The 17992-nt window shown below is 44.4% G+C and overlaps 1 protein-coding gene across 6 annotated transcripts in view; it reads left to right on the forward strand.

Annotated features, from left to right (window-relative positions):
• The window catches only part of PDE4DIP (phosphodiesterase 4D interacting protein), a 1524691-nt gene that overhangs the window by 727225 nt on the left and 779474 nt on the right, over positions 1 to 17992 (forward strand). For 4 of the 6 annotated variants that reach the window (XM_078686955.1, XM_078686929.1, XM_078686947.1 and 1 more), the window contains one exon: positions 7693 to 7884. In XM_078686955.1, the coding sequence (XP_078543081.1) occupies positions 7693 to 7884 (192 nt within the window). The remainder of the gene's footprint in view (positions 1 to 7692; positions 7885 to 17992) is intronic. The other 2 variants (XM_078686939.1, XM_078686973.1) reach the window with 1 other exon arrangement.

Genomic DNA, 17992 nt, shown 5'->3' on the forward strand with positions numbered 1-17992 from the left:
AAACACAAAAAGATAGAGAAGGCAATTGTGTGGTCCTGAATTTTAACGATGAGCGGTGGGTGGACTTCCACCCCTACATCGTCTTAGAGACTCGCTTTTGGAGCAGATACAGGCCCATCCCTATGGGCTTCTTTTATCAACACCATCAAGGAGGCACTATGCCTCACCCGCGACTTCAGAATAGAAATCCCCCCCTTCAGCCCCTCCACATGGTTCCATTCCAACATCTTTGAGGCATTGTCTGGTTTAACAGAAAATGATTGACTACTTTTGGACCCACATAGCCCAAGCAAGACGTTAATGACAAGAGGGGTAATCAAGGAAACCCATCTTCCAGTGGACAGAACAGAAGGGAACAGGCTGGGGACAAATTACTTGGATCATCACATACATAAACCACCTGACACCCTTATTAGCAACTAGCAGCCCGCCCCGACGTTGTCCGGGGGCAATGGGGCTTCAGGGCCAACAGCCCGCCCAGGCCCCCGCCCGCCCCGACATTGTCCGTGCATGCCCATGCACGGACACGGACCAGATGGACCTGTACGCACATATGCGCATCTACGTCCTTGCATTGTTTCTTATTGCTTTTTTTCTGCTGCTGCACAGCTTCGGGAAAAAGCATTTCTGTTTGCCCACGCTGCACAGCACTATTAGCTTTGCTAATGCTGTTTTGTTTTTGTATTCAGGGACGGACACGGACCAGATGTAAGCAGGGCCAACCGCCCGCCCCCCTCCGGCCCCCTCCGGCCCTGACCCCCTCCGGCCCCCTCCCGCCCCGACATTTTCCGTTTCTCTTTGCCTTACCTGATCCGCCGCTCCTCCCCGCACTCCTCACTTCACCGCCTCTCCATGTCCGCCGCTCCTCCTCGTCATCATGCACGTCGCGGCCAGCGCTACGTCGCAGCCAGCGCTACGTCGCGGCCGGCGCTACTTTCAGGGGACTACTTTTTTTTTTAAAGTTTATTTTTTAAATTTACGTTTAATTTTTATTTTTTATAGCCTATGTCCATCTGCCACCCTGACAATTTCAACGATGTATCGGGTGTGTGGATTGGCGCTGTGGTTCCCGAGTTTACCTGGCTCAAAGGTTTGTGTTCTCTCTTTATAATAGTAGTATAGATGAGGAGATGAAGACTGGGGACGATCCAACTAGCCCCTCTAGTTCACACAATTTAGGAAGGGTGGGGGGGCCGGCTTAGACTTGGAGATTGTTAGTTACAGGGAGGATCCTGGTATATGGCCGCACCAAACCTGTCCGTTTAGAATTCTCTCCTGGAACATCACAGGCATTGCTCGAAATTAGAGGAAGAAATGTGGTTAAACTATGTAAACGCTTTTGACATTATCTGTATCCAGGAATCATGGTCCAGGGAGGATATTGAATTAGATGGCAACTGTTCCCTCAATGTTCATGCAATCGCCTCACCAGCAGGAAGAGCTAAAGGAGGACTGGCGACATTGATCTCTCTCAAATACGGATCTATCAGTGCAAAGACTGTCATAGATTCACCTTGGTACCAACTGATTTTGATTTTTAATTTGTTTCAGGTCAAGACCCTTTTAATTGGTACGACAACGTTTCTGACCCAAATGGATGTGACCTCATTGCAAATCTTAAGGAGGAAATAGATAAGATCGCAGGGAAGTGTCAGCCCCTGTGTATCTATTGGGTGGGGGATTTCAATTGCTCCTTATGCTGGCATAGCCCAGACAGAGTATATGGTTAATGGACACTGAGGGTCAACCACTGATGAATTTTATACATACTCCACAGGGAGACGCCTTAAATAATAATATTGTGAATGATTTGCTTTTTGTTGGCACCTTGGTCAGTAGCCCAGCAACCCAATATCCCACCTATATGGGCAGAGGCAGGGAAAGCGGTATTGACTTCATGTTAATATCTAAAAAATCTGCCTTCCTGGTGAACAGTTTTGAAGTGGAGGCCAAATATGCCAGCTATCACAGTCTCCTTACTGCCCCCCTACACGTAACTGCCCAGAAGGTGGAAGGAGATGATGGTCTCCTCCAGCCTAACCCAAATAAAGGGGTGAGAATGAAATGGAGCAAGATAAATCCCCCCCAATTTGAGGAGAGTATTATTAAAGCAAACTTAAGCTCCATCTTGAAATTGCTTAGATCATGATTCCCCCCCGGAGATGGTTATACAGGGATTCCAGGGAATCTGCAGGGACGTGACCAGAAATTTGACGAACCCAATGGTAATAAGGGAAACTAGGGGGACTAAATGGTTCAATGCTGAGTGCACAAGGGCCCAAAAGGACTTAAAGAAGGCACTACACACAAACCCTCGAGATAAAACCTTAATCAAGAGCGCAAGGCAGGTTTACAAGATCGTAGTTGCTCAGAGGAAGAATCAACTAAGAAAGCTGGCTTGGGCAGACTTAGAGAGAGCAAGCACACTCAAAGACTCTAGGAGTTTTTGGGAGGTAATAAACCGCCCATTATTCTCAAAGGATTCAAAGGGAATGGTCTCACTAATACCAGGGAAAGTGTGGGAATCGCACTCTTCAAATATATTTAGCCCGAATGGCATCACTAATCAGGAAATGAGTCAAGATGTCCCATTAAATTAAGCTACTGCACACCATTTGACCTCTTCCCTGTCAGTGAGTGAGGTTGAGGATGCCCTTATGAAAGTTATACACCTTAAAGCCGCAGGGCCTGATGGGGTACCCCTCGATTTATTTAAAAGCAATATAACACTCTGGGCACCCCTCCTGACAAACGTCGCAATATTTGGCCCTATCCCAGCATCATGGAAAGAGGCCATAGTGGTACCCATGTACAAAAAGGGAAATAAGGAAGACCCGGCCTTAGCGCGTCTTGGGCTCATTCCACTGGGCTAATGTCCAAAACTCAATATGGTTTTAGAAGAGGCATGGGGACAAATGAACAGTGCCTCAACTTGGCCCTGATTATGGGCAAGTACATGAAGGCAAGGAAGGGTTCAATCCACCTTGCCTTCATGGACTTGTCCAGCGCCTTCAACACGGTCAACAGGGGGAAATTGTTGTCCATGATGGGGGAAATGGGTTTCGAGGAACCTCTCATTACCCTCCTGCGTAGGTTGCATGCGTCCACTACGTAGCCATATGATTTGGCCCGGGGGGAGAGAGGACCGGACCCATTGCTTCTACAGAGGGAGTACGTCAGGGGTGCATACTGGCCCCTTTCTCTTCCCCGTATATACAAATGGCCTAGAATCTGCCCTAATAGATCTAAAATTAGACTTCCCGAAAATTGGAGGCAATCCGGTCCCGCTGTTTTCATATGCAGACGACACAGTTTTAATGGCCTTAACGGCAAATAGCTTACAGTAGTCTCTGAATGCTTTTACTGATTTTATCTTTGGACCTAAAAGTACATTTGACTAAATCTTATATTATGGTTTGTGGTCCAAGTCATACTAAATCTAGAACATTTATTGTAAAGGGTAAGACGATTGACAAGGTATCCAACTTTACTCACCTGGGCAATGTTTTCAATAATAAACTGAACTGGGATCCTCTTATTACATCTTAGGTGCTGAACACTAGTCATGCTGTGGAAGGCCTTTTTCGCTTCGCATGCAAGTTAGGCCACAAGCCAGTAGCAGAATTGATCACTTTATATAAATCAAAATGCTTGTCCATTGCTACTTACTGGGCAGGAGTATGGGGAGATCGTAAAAGTAGACAACTGCAAACACTAGAAGCAAGTTTTTAAAAAGATTGTTGATGATCCCAAAAAGCGCCTCTACAGCATTTTGTCACTCTGAGGTAGGGATGGATTTTATTGCAGATTGGATTAATAGGTTCTTGACCGAAACCTGGTTCTGTGATTCTTCCCTTCCTGTTCTCCTGGCTACCCTCCCCCCTTCCTACGTTGCCCTACGTGCCGATCGTCCGGCAGGCAGGGCTGGTGGTGGTGTGGCGTTAATCGCTCGGTCAGAATTAAACTTTCAAACCCTTCCCTTTCCTCCCATCGCCCTCACTGAGTTCCTTGTAGTCCGTTCCCTATCCTTTTCTCCCCCTATTACTTGTCTCCTAATGTACCGCCCACCCCAGTCTTCGTCTCTGTTCCTACCGGCATTTCAAGACCTGCTGGCCAATTTGGTGGTCAATTACGCCTCGGTCTTGGTGCTAGGGGATTTTAACTACTGGCCTTCGGATCCCTCTGAGTGCACTGCTTCGAAAGAGTTTACAGAATCTCTTTCTTCTTTGAACTTTGTTCCGCATATAACTGTCCCCACTCACTCTCACGGTCATTCACTTGACCAGGTTTGGTCCCTCAATCTTCAAATATCCTCGGTGACTGTATCCCCCTGTTTTTGGTCCGACCATGCCCTTATATCCTTTTCCATCTCTCACAACCGTGTATCCAAAGTCCCACACGCCAAAAATACCTGAGCGCGGAATTGGAACAGAGTCGACCTCCCTTCCTTGTCCTCCCTGCTTCGGAACTCCACTCCGACTCTCTCCGGTCTTTCTTCCCACTCTCAAGCCAATGCCATTAACACCTGGCTGACTGGAGGCTGCGACTCAGTGGCTCCCCTGCGTCGCATTTCCATCCGGCGACCAAAGGACTCCAACAGGTGGTTTAACGACCACCTAAAAGAACTAAAACTGACCGCTCGACAGGCAGAGAGACAGTGGAGAAAAAACTATTGCCCCTCATTAAAAACCCTCTATCTTAAATCACTTGCCGATTACAAAACTGCAATTCTCTCCGCCAAAACCACCTATTTCTCTACAAAAATAATGGCAGCTGAAAACAAATCTAGAGAAATATTCGGTATAGTGAACGACCTGGCCTATCCCGATAGAGCTTCACCTCAAATCCCTCCATCCCAGTCACTATGCGACCAACTCAACACTTACTTCTTGGAGAAGATCGCTACCATCAAGGCTAATATCCCCCCCCCTTCATCTGTCTTTGTGGATCCCTCCTCTCCCACTGTCCGTGGTCATCTTACCTCTATCCCTCCCCTTACTGAGGCTAGATTCCGGGAGATACTCCCCAAAGTAAAGTCGGGTTCTCCGGCAGACATCTGTCCGGCTCGAATCCTGCAACATATCTACTCCTCCTGCCCTGAATCCCCCATTACTTTCCTCAACAACTCCCTTGCGCAGGGAGTAGTGACCCCGGCGCTTAAAGCAGCCACTATAGTGCCCATTTTAAAAAAGCCTGGCGCTGACCCGTCCATCTCAGCCAACTACCGCCCAATTTCCCTGCTGCCCTACCTGGGCAAGGTGCTGGAACGCCATGCCACCGCGGTTTTCAGCGCCCACGTAGAGGCTAATGGGGGATTGGCCCCCCGCCAGGCTGGCTTTCGCCCCAGGCACTCGACCGAATCAGTTGTGGTCTCGGTCTTGGATAACCTCAGGAAGGGTATGGACAATAACAATCATCAGGCGCTGGTACTTCTCGATCTCTCCGCCGCCTTTGACACGGTTGACCACACCATCTTACTGTCCCGTGTCAAGGCGGCTGGAATTGAGGGTTCAGCCCTGATTTGTCTTTCCTCCTTCCTGAGGGACCGCACTCAGGCGGTCCGGCTAGGAGACTTTACGACCACTCCACTTCCTGTCACTTGTGGTGTTCCCCAGGGCTCCTCTCTTTCTCCTTTATTATTTAACCTCTATATCTCTCCCCTTATTTTTGCTCTTCAGCAGCTGGAGGTCACCGTGTATAATTATGCCGACGACCTCCAGCTCATCTTTGACCTGCCCTCCTCTCCTCTCTCTGTCTCTAACTTTCAGTCTACCATGACTTTCATCAGGGACTGGATGAACCACAACCATCTTAAATTGAACCCGGACAAAACCGAGTTGGTTCTCACCGGTGGTTCGTCCAGTCCCTGGAATTCCCGCTTCTGGCCCTCCTCTCTCGGTCCCTCCCCCACCCCCTCAACCGCAGTTAAAACACTGGGGGTTAAAATCAACAACCAGCTCACCCTTCATTCACAAATCAGCACTGTTGTCTCCTCCTGTTTCCTCACCCTCCGAACTATCCGCACTGTTTCCCGTTTCTTTTCCCCACAGGCACTCAAGTTGATCATGGCCGCACTGGTGATATCGCGGCTAGATTATGCCAATGCCATCTACAACGGCATTCCAGCATACAGCCTGCGGAGACTCCAGATGGTCCAGAACCAGGCGGCCCGGCTGGTCTATGGTCTCCCACGTTATCATCATTCCACACCCCTCCTCAGGGAGCTTCATTGGCTTGTTCAAGACCGGCTGCATGGTCTTCCAGGCCCGTCAAGGCACTGCCCCCGCTTTCATCTCCTCGCTAATAAATGAATACGTCCCTACCAGAGAGCTTCGCTCTTCTTCCAAATCCCTCCTCCAAATCCCACGTTTCAAACGTAAAAAAGTGGGGTGGAACTAACTTCGCTACCCTTGCCCCCACGTTCTGGAACTCCCTCCCTGATCACCTCCGCTCTGCCACTCACTATCTTTCTTTCCGTAAAGATCTAAAAACGTTTCTCTTCAAACAGGCCTTTCCCGTGTAATTTCCCCTCTTGTCCACGACAGGTTTTATCTTGCCTCAGCTGTCGAACTCTCCACTAGCGCCAAGAAACCGTACGGTGCACGCTGCGCTTTATAAATGTTTTAAATTAGAAATTAGAAATTAATATTGCCCCACTGATACTCTGGGCTAAAAAGGGACTGAAAGCTTACAAGGGAAATTGTCAAGGATTGCATGATGCTCGATAATGCCGAAGCTATCCCATGGCTTTATTATGTGAAAGGAAAATTCAATGAAATAGGCCTAGGGCATTATTATAATAATCCTGCCAGCATCGATATAAATATGAAACTGATTATAAAAGATGCATATTTTGTGGAGCTTCTGCATCCTCAGTTAGATCGTCCTCTTTTGCAACAACAATTGTACTTGTCCTTTACCACGAATGCGCAGTTTAGTTTTTCATTGACTAGGCTTCGGCTTTGCACATTGCACTTTTTAGTGGCCTTTTCCAAACAGGCTGGATGGTGCAATAACCTCACCTCCTGCCCTTGTGATAGTTCAGCACAGCAAAGCACCCTGCACATTACTCAATTCTGCACACTCTACAAAGAGCCATGGGCATGGTTCCTTATTCCACTTTTAAGAGAAACTCGCCCCCGTAACTACCAGGAGGGTTTTAATCTCCTACGCTCATTGTCCACTGAAGTTATTTGTACTGCACTATTACATTTTATTAGAGTTGCATTTTTAATAAGGAAACGCTATGAAATGTAAATGAAGTGGGTGCTTTCCTTTTTAGAAAGTAGAATTTTAAACTTTTTATAAACTGTTGAGTAGCTGAGTCAAGTGACATATTATTGCATAAATTCAACATGTAAATTGAATTCATTTTTAGTGTATGTAATACTTTTATGGTCCTTTTTTGAACCGAATAAAGTTATTCTTGACTTGACTGGTTCTCAGAGGTGCCCTCACAAACCTCAAGGACCTCATTGTGACATAGTAAACCTACTCAAAAGAAACTTTTCACTCTATGAATAATCACAATTCTGCTCAGAAAAGTTTTCCTTTCAGGTATTGTGTCTCACAAGGTAAAAAGTAAATGTATATTTCTCAGTTCTTCTGCTGCTGTCTATAAATGAATGCAAGTGACATGATGTACGCTAATATTCATGAGCTGACAGTAGCGTGCATTGGGTTTTGTTTAAGCAGGTTGCATCAGAAAACAGGGCTTGGACTTTGGAAGACGGATCCTTCAACTACAGAGAGTGTGAACAGTTTTCCCTAAAAGACACAGGATTGGAAGACTTTGCGGGAGAGAAGGGTGTGCCTTCGCTGAACCAGACCGATGAATTGAGCCGCCTCCGGGCCCTTCTGGAGCAGAAGGAAGAGATTATCACGGTGAGGATTGTTCCCTTCTTTTTTACGATTCCATGTGGCAGGGTACAATGACAATTATGGACAAAGAATATGTACAAACCATTCTTATTTAATTTTCACCTACTCTATGGCTAGGTAATCCATTATTCTAACTCCATTTCTCACATTCTTGCAGTCATATTCTTGCTGTTGGGTTCAGGTGCATTTCAGAATGCTTTGTGAATATATTTATGTACGGCCAGTATTTTATCAGCCATATTTTTGGGTCTTTGCAGTCCGTATTTTTTCTGTGTGTTTTGTGTGTTTTCCCTTCATACCTCCTTCTGTTTCTGTATAAAGCAAAACACGATTTGATTGTCAACTACTGTATCACCTAAAAAGCGAAACAAGTAGTGCAAGACAAAAAGTTTTCATTTCTAAAGTTGCATGTGGTGAAAATGCGCGGGCATGTGGTATCTAATGGCGTGCGCCTCAGGGTTTAAATATTAAAGTATCGAGGAGAATAGTAGGTGAAGTAGGGCAAATATTTTGATGGTAAATTGTTTTGAGTGTTATAAATATATTTTTCTCAAATGATTAAACCTTCAGTTGACTGAAGAAATTGTAATTTGTACAACACACTGTAATTGTACAAAAATGGCATTAATTTCTGCTGTGCTGCATTCGCAGACTTAAAGATTTGCTTATTAGTACCGTTCATATATTAAGCAGTATAATATGTACTATATGCAGAGAAGTGCACTATACACAGAACCAATATTACGTTTTTTAGGTACATCGAGGATATTATTGGCCAAGAGGGAAGTCCATGGTGCCTGACAGATGTAATATGTAGCCCAGAGTCGCAGGCTGATAGGTGCATCACATCTTGATGTTCATTTGGCATCTCGAGGATAGATGTTGAGGTTGTTATGTAATTCTTCAGCCATTGGACTCTTTATCTCAGAATTACAAAATATTCTTATCATATGGGACAACAAGTTAAAAGGGCAATAGGGCATGTACGAAAATGTAGATAAAAATAGAGGCAAGGGGCAGTACAATTTGTAACATGCTCAGTTATACAGGCATAGTGTATGCAATTATTAAAATCATTTTGTGGAACAACAGATGTCAGTTCTTCGTTATATTGCAATATGTAAATTTGCTAGAAATAAGGAATATATAGATCAGTAAATTGTACAACAAATGTAGCTTACTTACAGACTTACTCTAGGAACATGGCATGTAGCTGAGCACAATCTTCCAATTACCTGCAGTCAGTACAGCATAACTGAAGAACACTCACAATGAGAGCCAAAAGGGACTATAAACAGGTTGGCGCCCATGTGCAAAAGAGGAAGGGAAATAATTCTCAAAATTCAAAATGGGTAAGTGGATTACAAATAATACACAAGGTCAGGTGGATTAAAGGGTATACATCCACATTCATCAAGCGAAATGCGCTCGCAAAAGGGCCAGATTCTGAGAATCTGGCCCTTTGCAAGTGCAATTTTTGCATTTGGGATTCATCATCCCAAATTCAAAAATCGCTAATAAAGAATTCGCAAATTTGCGAGGATTAGCATTTAAGGAATCTCTATTAGAGATTCCTTAAATGCCATTTATGAAACATTTAAAAATTGCGAATTCGCAATTTAGGACCGCTATTTACCACGAAGTCAAACCTCGTGGTAAATAGCGAAAACTTAGAAAAATACATTTTAATGCATTTTTCTAAGTTGCATGTTACACACACACATGTCCTTTGGACATGTGTGTGCACAACATCAGTGTAAATTCACATTTCAGGGGTGCTACAGGGTGTCCTTTGGACACCCCTGCACCCTTGAAATCGCATCCTTATTTGTGATTACCAAATTGCTAATCGCAAATATGGAATAACTCCCCATTCATTCCTATGGGCCTTTGGACCATAGGAATGAATGGGGAGTTATTCCTTATTTGCGATTAGCAATCTGCTAATCGCAAATAAGGAAGCTGTAGGAATCGCAATTTATTTTGCGATTCCTACATGAATCCCGGTTTGCAAGTCCTTAATAGCGATTCCTTATGAATCGCTATTAAAGACTCGCAAAACGGGTCTTTGATGAATCTAGCTGATAGAGAATTGTCCTAAGGGGTGAGTCATAACATGAATGCATCTTCATAACTCAATACTTATCAAGTGTTTTACAGATCTGCAGAGATCATTCAAGATGCCAGCAAAACCAAGAGGCAAAGACCAGTAGACAAAAAGAGTTTTGTGTTTTTCAAAAACGTGGTTTAAGGAATTTGATCTGTATATGTCAACAGTAATGGACTTCTTCAGAGCACCAGCTAGTGCAAAAGGAGAGCATCCCCCAGCCTGTGACCTCTTATCTGTTAAATTAAACTTGTAGCAGTTTTCCCTTGAAGTGCAAATGGCGTGCTCGTTATATCGTTTTTAGTGACATGTTGTACCATGACCTGCCTAATGGATTAGCATTAAAACCTCTTATCTACCAGTCACCTTTTTGTTTTATATGTGAATGAATAAACCACCACCATAGACTGATTTTGCTTCTCTGATTGCTCTAGCAATGGAAACCCTATTGGACTCTGAAAGGAAAAGTTGGATACGTTTTAGCAGTTCAAAATAATAGATAGAGGTGACAAACAAATGTTTTTTTTGTAGAAGCGCACCATGCTGAGCTTTCACTTTAATTTCAGCCACGCCCCTTCCTTAAAGACGCGGCTCTTCTAAAAAAAAAAAAGGTGCGGCCTCCTTTAAAATAAAAGTGCGGTATGAGATGCTTTTAAAAATGAAAAGCAATTTTTAAGCAGCATAGCATGTGTAGAAGTGCTGTGCTGCGCAAAAGAAACAATTGATGGACGGAATGCTGGACAATGCAAACATTCACCCCCAGTCACAAGGATCTGGGTTAAATCCATCATTCTTTTGCTCACCACACCACCCCAGTTTGGACCCAGCCAAATGCAAACCCATTTCAACAGCTTTATTCGTCAATTTACAGACATAAAAGCATTTCACAAAAAATACAAGTGGAATTAATTAAATATATAAAAACATGTGACATATAAAAACATGCATTTAAACACATGGATAAAGCTGCTTCATATTCCAAGATTATAAGAATCATTAATTAAAATAAAAGTCGATCACGCTCTTAAGCAAACAATCTTTTGGGACTGGTCAATTCTCTTAACCTAATTATTCAAATCTCATTAGAGAACAACTTAAAAACTATTCAAATATGTACAATACTCATCGCTAAATACTGTACCATTATAAATTAATTTATTTCTGCAATATGCAACTATATAAGGCACAGGAGATCACTCACCAGATTCCACCTTAACCTACTCAGTGGTATAATCATTAGTTTAGAGCGTCTCGATGTTTACCTTCGCTCTGGGTTATCAGGCGAGCCCTCCGAGTCCATGACCACCCTAAAAATGTTGCCATTGCTATTACAATGGTCAATGAGGTGTCAGTCCGCAGGATGCGTTCTGCTTCTGCTGCGCGCCTCAAGCCCAAAAGCCTGCAGATTGGGAGCAACCATGCCCGTCGCGGGGCAGCATAAGCAGGACAGACGTAAAGGATATGGGCCAGGGATTCGTCACAGGTTCTACACCCCAGGCATGAAAATGCTTCCTGGACTGACCACTTAGCAGTAAATGATCTCACCGGAAGCGTTCCCACCCTGAACTGGAAGTACAATTTACGGTCCAGTGGTTTAGTTATTATGTCCCAGTAAGGTTCCAGCTTCGAGGTGCCTTTATGATCCAGGAAAAGGCCAGTGAGAGTAGATACCTCCTTTTGCCTGATGTTCTTAACCTGGAACCAGTCCCAGTACTTTGCCTTCAATGTCTTTTTTGAAGGGAAATTAGAATTTTCAGGGTCTGCCCAAATTGAGATCATGCCTATATCCGCCAATAGATCTCTGACCGCCCATAGCCATTTGATACGATGTAGGGTATCGGCCCTTATTATTTCTAGTAAACCTTTCGCGTAGCCTACAAGTTGAGGTGTAGTCCAAAGTCTCCTCCAATATAGGAGGGGGCGAAGTTTGGCTAACGCTGTGATCGTTTTTTTACCTAGATCGATTAATAATGGGCACTTTGGGGTACTCTGGGGTAATCTAGTGATTTTTCTTAGGAACCTATTTTCCGATGAGGAATGAGCTACAAGGTTCTCACACCCCCAGAGTTCCGAGCCATATAGGGCTGAACTGACAACCTTCAGATTATACATTTCTAAAGCTGGACTAATGGGCTTAGAGTGGGAGCGATTATGTTCCTGAAGAAGAATCCCTGAGATCTGCCTGTGTTTAAGGGACGCTAGTTCGATCTGGTGGTCCCACTTCATGTTTTCGTGGAAGTTCACCCCTAGGTAGGGGAACTCCTTAACTGTTTTTATCGGACCATCCTTCATTCTAAACCCCCTCATATGAACCTTACGAGCATTAAAAGCCATTAGCTTAGTCTTAGACACGTTGACCTCCAAGCCTCTGTGTGAGCAAAAGTCCTCAAAAATTTTGAGGGCTTTCTGCTGCCCACTAGGGGTCTTGGACAAGATCAACGTGTCGTCGGCAAACATCAGTATTGGTGTTTTTACTCCGGCCAATGTGGGGGCATCAGTTGGCGTTACACCCATATAATCCACTATTCCATGAATATATAACGAGAATAGCGTAGGGGCCATACCGCAACCCTGTCTCACACCACATTCTATGGGGAATAGTTCTGTAACTTCCCCCTGCCCCCCCCCATCTAATTTAAGCACTATTATCATCATGAGGCCTTACAATCAGTGTCAGGAGATCCAGTGGAAGCCCAAGCTGTTGAAGGACACGCCATAACGTCCTGCGGGGAACAAGGTCAAATGCCGCCTTGAGATCCACAAAGGCTGCATAAAGACTACCCTTTCCTAACGTCACAATCTTCCAGTGTATCAGAATAAATCTGAACACCTAGTCTATTGTGCTTATGAAAGGTCAGAAACCAGCCTGCAATGGGGATAAGACCCCTGAGTCCTCGATCCATTCCTGTAGTCTATTAGCACCATATTACCAATTATTTTTTGAAGGCAATCGATTAGGCTGATGGGCCAGTAGTTCCCCGGGCTTGATTTGTCCCTCTTCTTGTAGACAGGGATGATTTCCGCATTTTTCCAAGAGGCGGGTATCGTAGCGCCTTGTGCGATGGCATTCGATAATAAAAAAATATATTTGCACCATCTGGCTTTGTCATGAAGAAAGACATCACCTGGGATGCCATCAGGCCCTGGAGCCTTTTTGGCCAATAATGATTTTAATGCTTTTACATCGGCCTTGGTGAAAGTTTCCTTCATGTACAACATACTTGTAAATTCAGCTTCACCATTATATGGGGTAGAAGCATATTGCGGCTTGAAGTAGTTTACCCAGTCAGTTTGGGAGACATGATTTTGGGGGCGCTCAGCCTGTCCCCCGGTGGACCATTTATACACGTGCCAGAATTGTTTTGGGTTATTTGTGGCGTAGGCGTCCATTAGTTCCTGCCATCTTTTATCATCCCAAGATTTCTTGGCTTTTGACTGAGTACGCTTATAGAGTGACCTTGCTTCACGGACCTTTATTGAGTCCCCCCTTTGATGGCTTTCCCTAGGGATAGGTGCGCCTGCTGACAATCAACATTATACCAACGCCCCTCTTTTGGGACAGATACTTTAGAATTCTTTCCCCGCTTAAAAAAGTAGGACCGTAAGACTTTAAAAAATGTGGTATGTGTGCTTGTTACATTGGCTAGATATCATTTTTGCTGAACGCAGGCCTCTAGTTCTTTAGTGGCGTGATCCAAACTCTGCGCAATATTATCTAGTAAGGCTGGCGACTCCATAATGTTTACCCACTTAAGCCTCCTTAGATCGTTGGTTGGAACGTCCTCACCTAAGTGAAGCCTAGTCCTGAGGTGTGAATACGCCACTTGACAACTCAAGTGCAGAGTTCCACATAGTGGGTTGTGGTCGCTTTCTAGCTTATCAATGACCTTCATGTCCACCACCAGGTGCCATAAGTCTTGGCTTACCAATATATAATCTATTCTACTGGCATGATAGCCATTGTTAAAGGTATTCGCTCCCTGTTTATCTGATTTGGTGCGCCCATTTAGAGCCCGTAGGACCTGCTCCATACAAATATTATTTAATTGGATGACCATATCAGTCCATTTCCCGATAGGCTTCAACTCTAGCAGTGGAATACCCCATTTACTATCGTCTACTTCTGTCCAATAACCATCTTCCAGGGTAAGGGGCTCAAACGTTGTATTAAAATCCCCTGCTGTTATCACTTTAGAAGAATCAGGTTGCATATCAAGGAGGGCTTCGAGGGCCGCTAAAACTCTCGATCTTTTCCCCCTTGTGCCCCTAACATAGATGTTAAATATCACTATTGATAAATGATCACGCGTGATCAGTCTGATTGCCTGTATGTCCTGACTTTGAGTGGGGAAGACCTTAATGTGGCCTCAAGCTCTTGGCGGACCCAGATGGATAAGCCACCTGAGGGCCTTCCCTTTGCTCCCTTATCTGCAGCTACAAAAAAATTCAGATACCCAGCACAAAACTGAGGTGTTTTGGCCCAGGCTTCTTGAAAAAGGCATATATCATATGTCTCTACAAATGTGTGCCATTCAAGCGAGCTCATCTTAGAATTAAGACCTGCGATGTTCCAGCTCAATATGCTACTTTCTGATGAAGGAATTTCTAATCTCTGGGGCAATATAATAAGTGGAACTGGAGGGCTAGCCACACTTTATACGGATGTGCCCAAATTAATATTAAGCTAGCACCTTGTCAGTCCCTGTGCTGTTCATAGTAAGTTCAATGCTGTCATGAGGATGGCTAGGGAAAGAGATCCTACGCACGGCTGTAATGTCTTCTCTAATCACAGAGTAGCAACCTCTCACATGCCTTATTCAATGAATGGCTTTATTGGTTAAGGAGTCCCTGTTCTCAATACCACCATTAGGGTCACGTTTTGGGACATTTACCATATAGATTTTTGGAGAGTTTGGTAAGTAGAGCTTGTGCTCTCTATCTGGCCCCAGACTAAGTCCTGGGAGCATTATGCCCCGTTTACGTGGTCTTTGTGTCTGGGGGGCTGAAAGTTCGACCTGTCTAGTTGTGTGCTCTGCAATGTAGTGGTGTTAGTGGTGCCTAAGGCGGGGACTATATGCCTTTCTGGTTGAGCATTCAAGCCATTAAAGCAATTCCTAGCTTGGTGAGATTCCAAATTTAAACGCACCCCTCTCAAGGCTTTGTTAACAGGTAAGCATGGGTTGGTCAAAGGGCCCGAAGGATCTTTAGTTGGAGGACCAAGACGGGTCACCATGTTGTTTGCGCCCTGTAAGCTACGCTCTCCCTGGGGCCCCACTCCTCAATATCGCTACTTCTTGTGACATATCTTGTAATGACTGTGCTTGTACTATTGCAACATTAGTTTGTTCTTGTGGAACTCTTATTTGTTTGAGTTTGAGTATGTACTTGCATTAAATTATCCTCCCGCTCCCTATTCTGCATTTGTATGTCTACAAGTGGTTGGAATCTATTAGTGCAGATAACAATTGGGTCTGTATGGGCTGCATGATCAGCATCTAGCGAGAGCTCACCCGAATCATGTTCTGTTACAGTTGATAAAATAGCACTTTGGTCCTGCGCCCGGATGCAAGTAGTAGACGGGTGTTTCTTTCTAGCCTTGCAAAACATATCGGGGATAGCAGGCTTTACATGCTTTGCAGGTAACTTCTCTTTATGGTTGGATTTGGTGCTGCTATTTACACACTTTAAAGGGGTTGATTCAAGAATATCCTCGCACTCACTAATAAGCGTATCTATTCTGTCCATGACAGTTATTTGATGCAGCCTTCCGTGCCTTTTTTGCCTTTTTCCTAGTGTCACGTCTACCACCCCCCTCGCTCCCCTCCCCACTTTCTTCCAGTGACTTCCGCTTCCCCATTGGCCTTGATGTAATAGCTCTAACACTAGCTACACTAGAGTGGCTAGTTGCCCGGTCTAGCCTGCTTCTTCTACTGGGCCCCAGTAGGCCTAGGAGAAATACAGAATTTAAAAATGCGTTGTTGAAACTATACAAATAACAATAAGAAAACTAGTTCTGTCAGATGTACTGCCCACTAGTCCGGAAGTCCCAAGGCAAGCACAGAAAAGTCCAGAAACAAGGAAGTACAGTACCTTAGATTTTCTCAGCGTGCTTTGCCTTATGTTTACACGGGAACTGAAACGACAGGGGGGTGGCCAGCCCTGCCTCTTCCTGGCTGTGACGGGCCCGTCCTTGCCCGGGCTTCACCCGCACGCGCCCCGCGTGGCGCTGCGCGCTTTTGAGCGCGGGCGTCTTGGCAGCTCCTCCCCTCAGGCAGCAGTGTCTTGTGGGGCCTGAAGTCCCTCTGGGGAAGCATCGAGACATCTGACAGCTAACAAATGCCAATCAGTCTTAACCCTGTTCCTTGTGGGAACAGTCCAGCCCGAACTGCCAAGCCAGGTCCTCCCAGCAACTGCTGTAGTCTGCTGTAATGAACCGGGGTCCAGGTGTGCGCCTCACCATCATGGAAGGGGGCGCCTATTTAAAGACACGAAAATGGGAACCTTGAGCAAAGATGGTATCTGAGGAAGGCAGACTGCCGAAACGCGTAATGCCTAAATCTTTCAATAAAAGTTGCTGAAGCCCCGCTGTGTCCCTTGCTCTGCTCGGAATGGGAGGTGATTTGTTTTGCATATTTATATGTGTATATATGTGTGTGTGTGTGTGTGTATAAATATATATATATTCTCTGAAAAAAACATAGGTTTCAGGGACGTTATAGTTAGAAATTGGTATTTAAAAAACCCTTGAAATTCACTGTTTTGTAAATGCTAATTTGTAAAATTAATATTTATAAAACCTTTTTTTCTGTAAATTACAAGTTTAAAAAAAAAAGATGTTTTGTAACTCTAATATCCTATAATTCTTTTTTCATTTTAATTTAAATATGCAATGTCCTATGTCCTATCAGCCTGATTCATCAAGCCAAAATCGGCTCGCAAAGGGCCAGATTCTGAGAATCTGGCCCTTTGCGAGCGCTATTTTTGCATTTGGGATTCATCATCCCAAATGCAAAAATCGGTAATAACGATTTCGCTATTTTGCGAGGAATTACATTTAAGGAATCTCTATTTGAGATTCCTTAAATGCAATTCATCATCCATTTAAAAATTGCGAATTCGCAATTTTGGCCCGCTATTTACCGCAAGGTCAAACCTCGTGGTAAATAGCGAAAACTTAGAAAAATGCTTTTAAAAGCATTTTTCTAAGTTGCATGTTGCACACACACATGTCCTTTGGACATGTGTGTGCGCAACACCTGTTTCAATTTGCATTTAAGGGGTGCTACAGGGTGTCCGTTGGACACCACTGGCACCCTTTAAATCGCTATCTAATTTGCGATTAGCAAATTGCTAATCGCAAATAAGGAATACTCCCCATTCATTCCTATGGGCCTTTTGGCCCATAGGAATGAATGGGGAGTTATTCCTTATTTGCGATTAGCAATTTGCTAATCGCAAATAAGGAATGTGTAGGAATCGCATTTCTTTATGCAATTTCTACATGAATCCCGTTTTGCTAGTCCTTAATAGCGATTCGTTATGAATCGCTATTAGGGGCTCGCAAAACGGGAGAATGATGAATCAGGCTGTATGTTTTTTAAAATATATGTATATTTTTTTCTTAAAAAATACTGGAGTCGCGTACCCTTCATGTACTTATCACGGTGGGTGCGCGCTTTCAAGCCGCTATATTGGTAAAGTCGAGAAGGAGGCGCGTTTGGTTTGCGACTAATGCGCGCTACTTGCACCCACGTAACGTCATATACGTATGGGATTGCGTCATGTGCGCGATTAGTAAGCGATGGGTGTGCGGTGCATGGCCCCGCGTAACGTCATATACGTATGTGTTTGCGTCATGTGTGCGTTTCGTATGCGACGTGTGCGCTGTGCCGGGACCTGCTTGACATCATATACCTGCTGGGTCGCGCCGGGTGCGCAACTCCCGCAAACAAAATATGTTTTAAAACTATATGTATATAACTTTAATGTACACATCAGGGCAAG

Source organism: Lissotriton helveticus, chromosome 1_1 (assembly GCF_964261635.1).
Source record: "Lissotriton helveticus chromosome 1_1, aLisHel1.1, whole genome shotgun sequence".
NCBI lineage: Eukaryota > Metazoa > Chordata > Amphibia > Caudata > Salamandridae > Lissotriton > Lissotriton helveticus.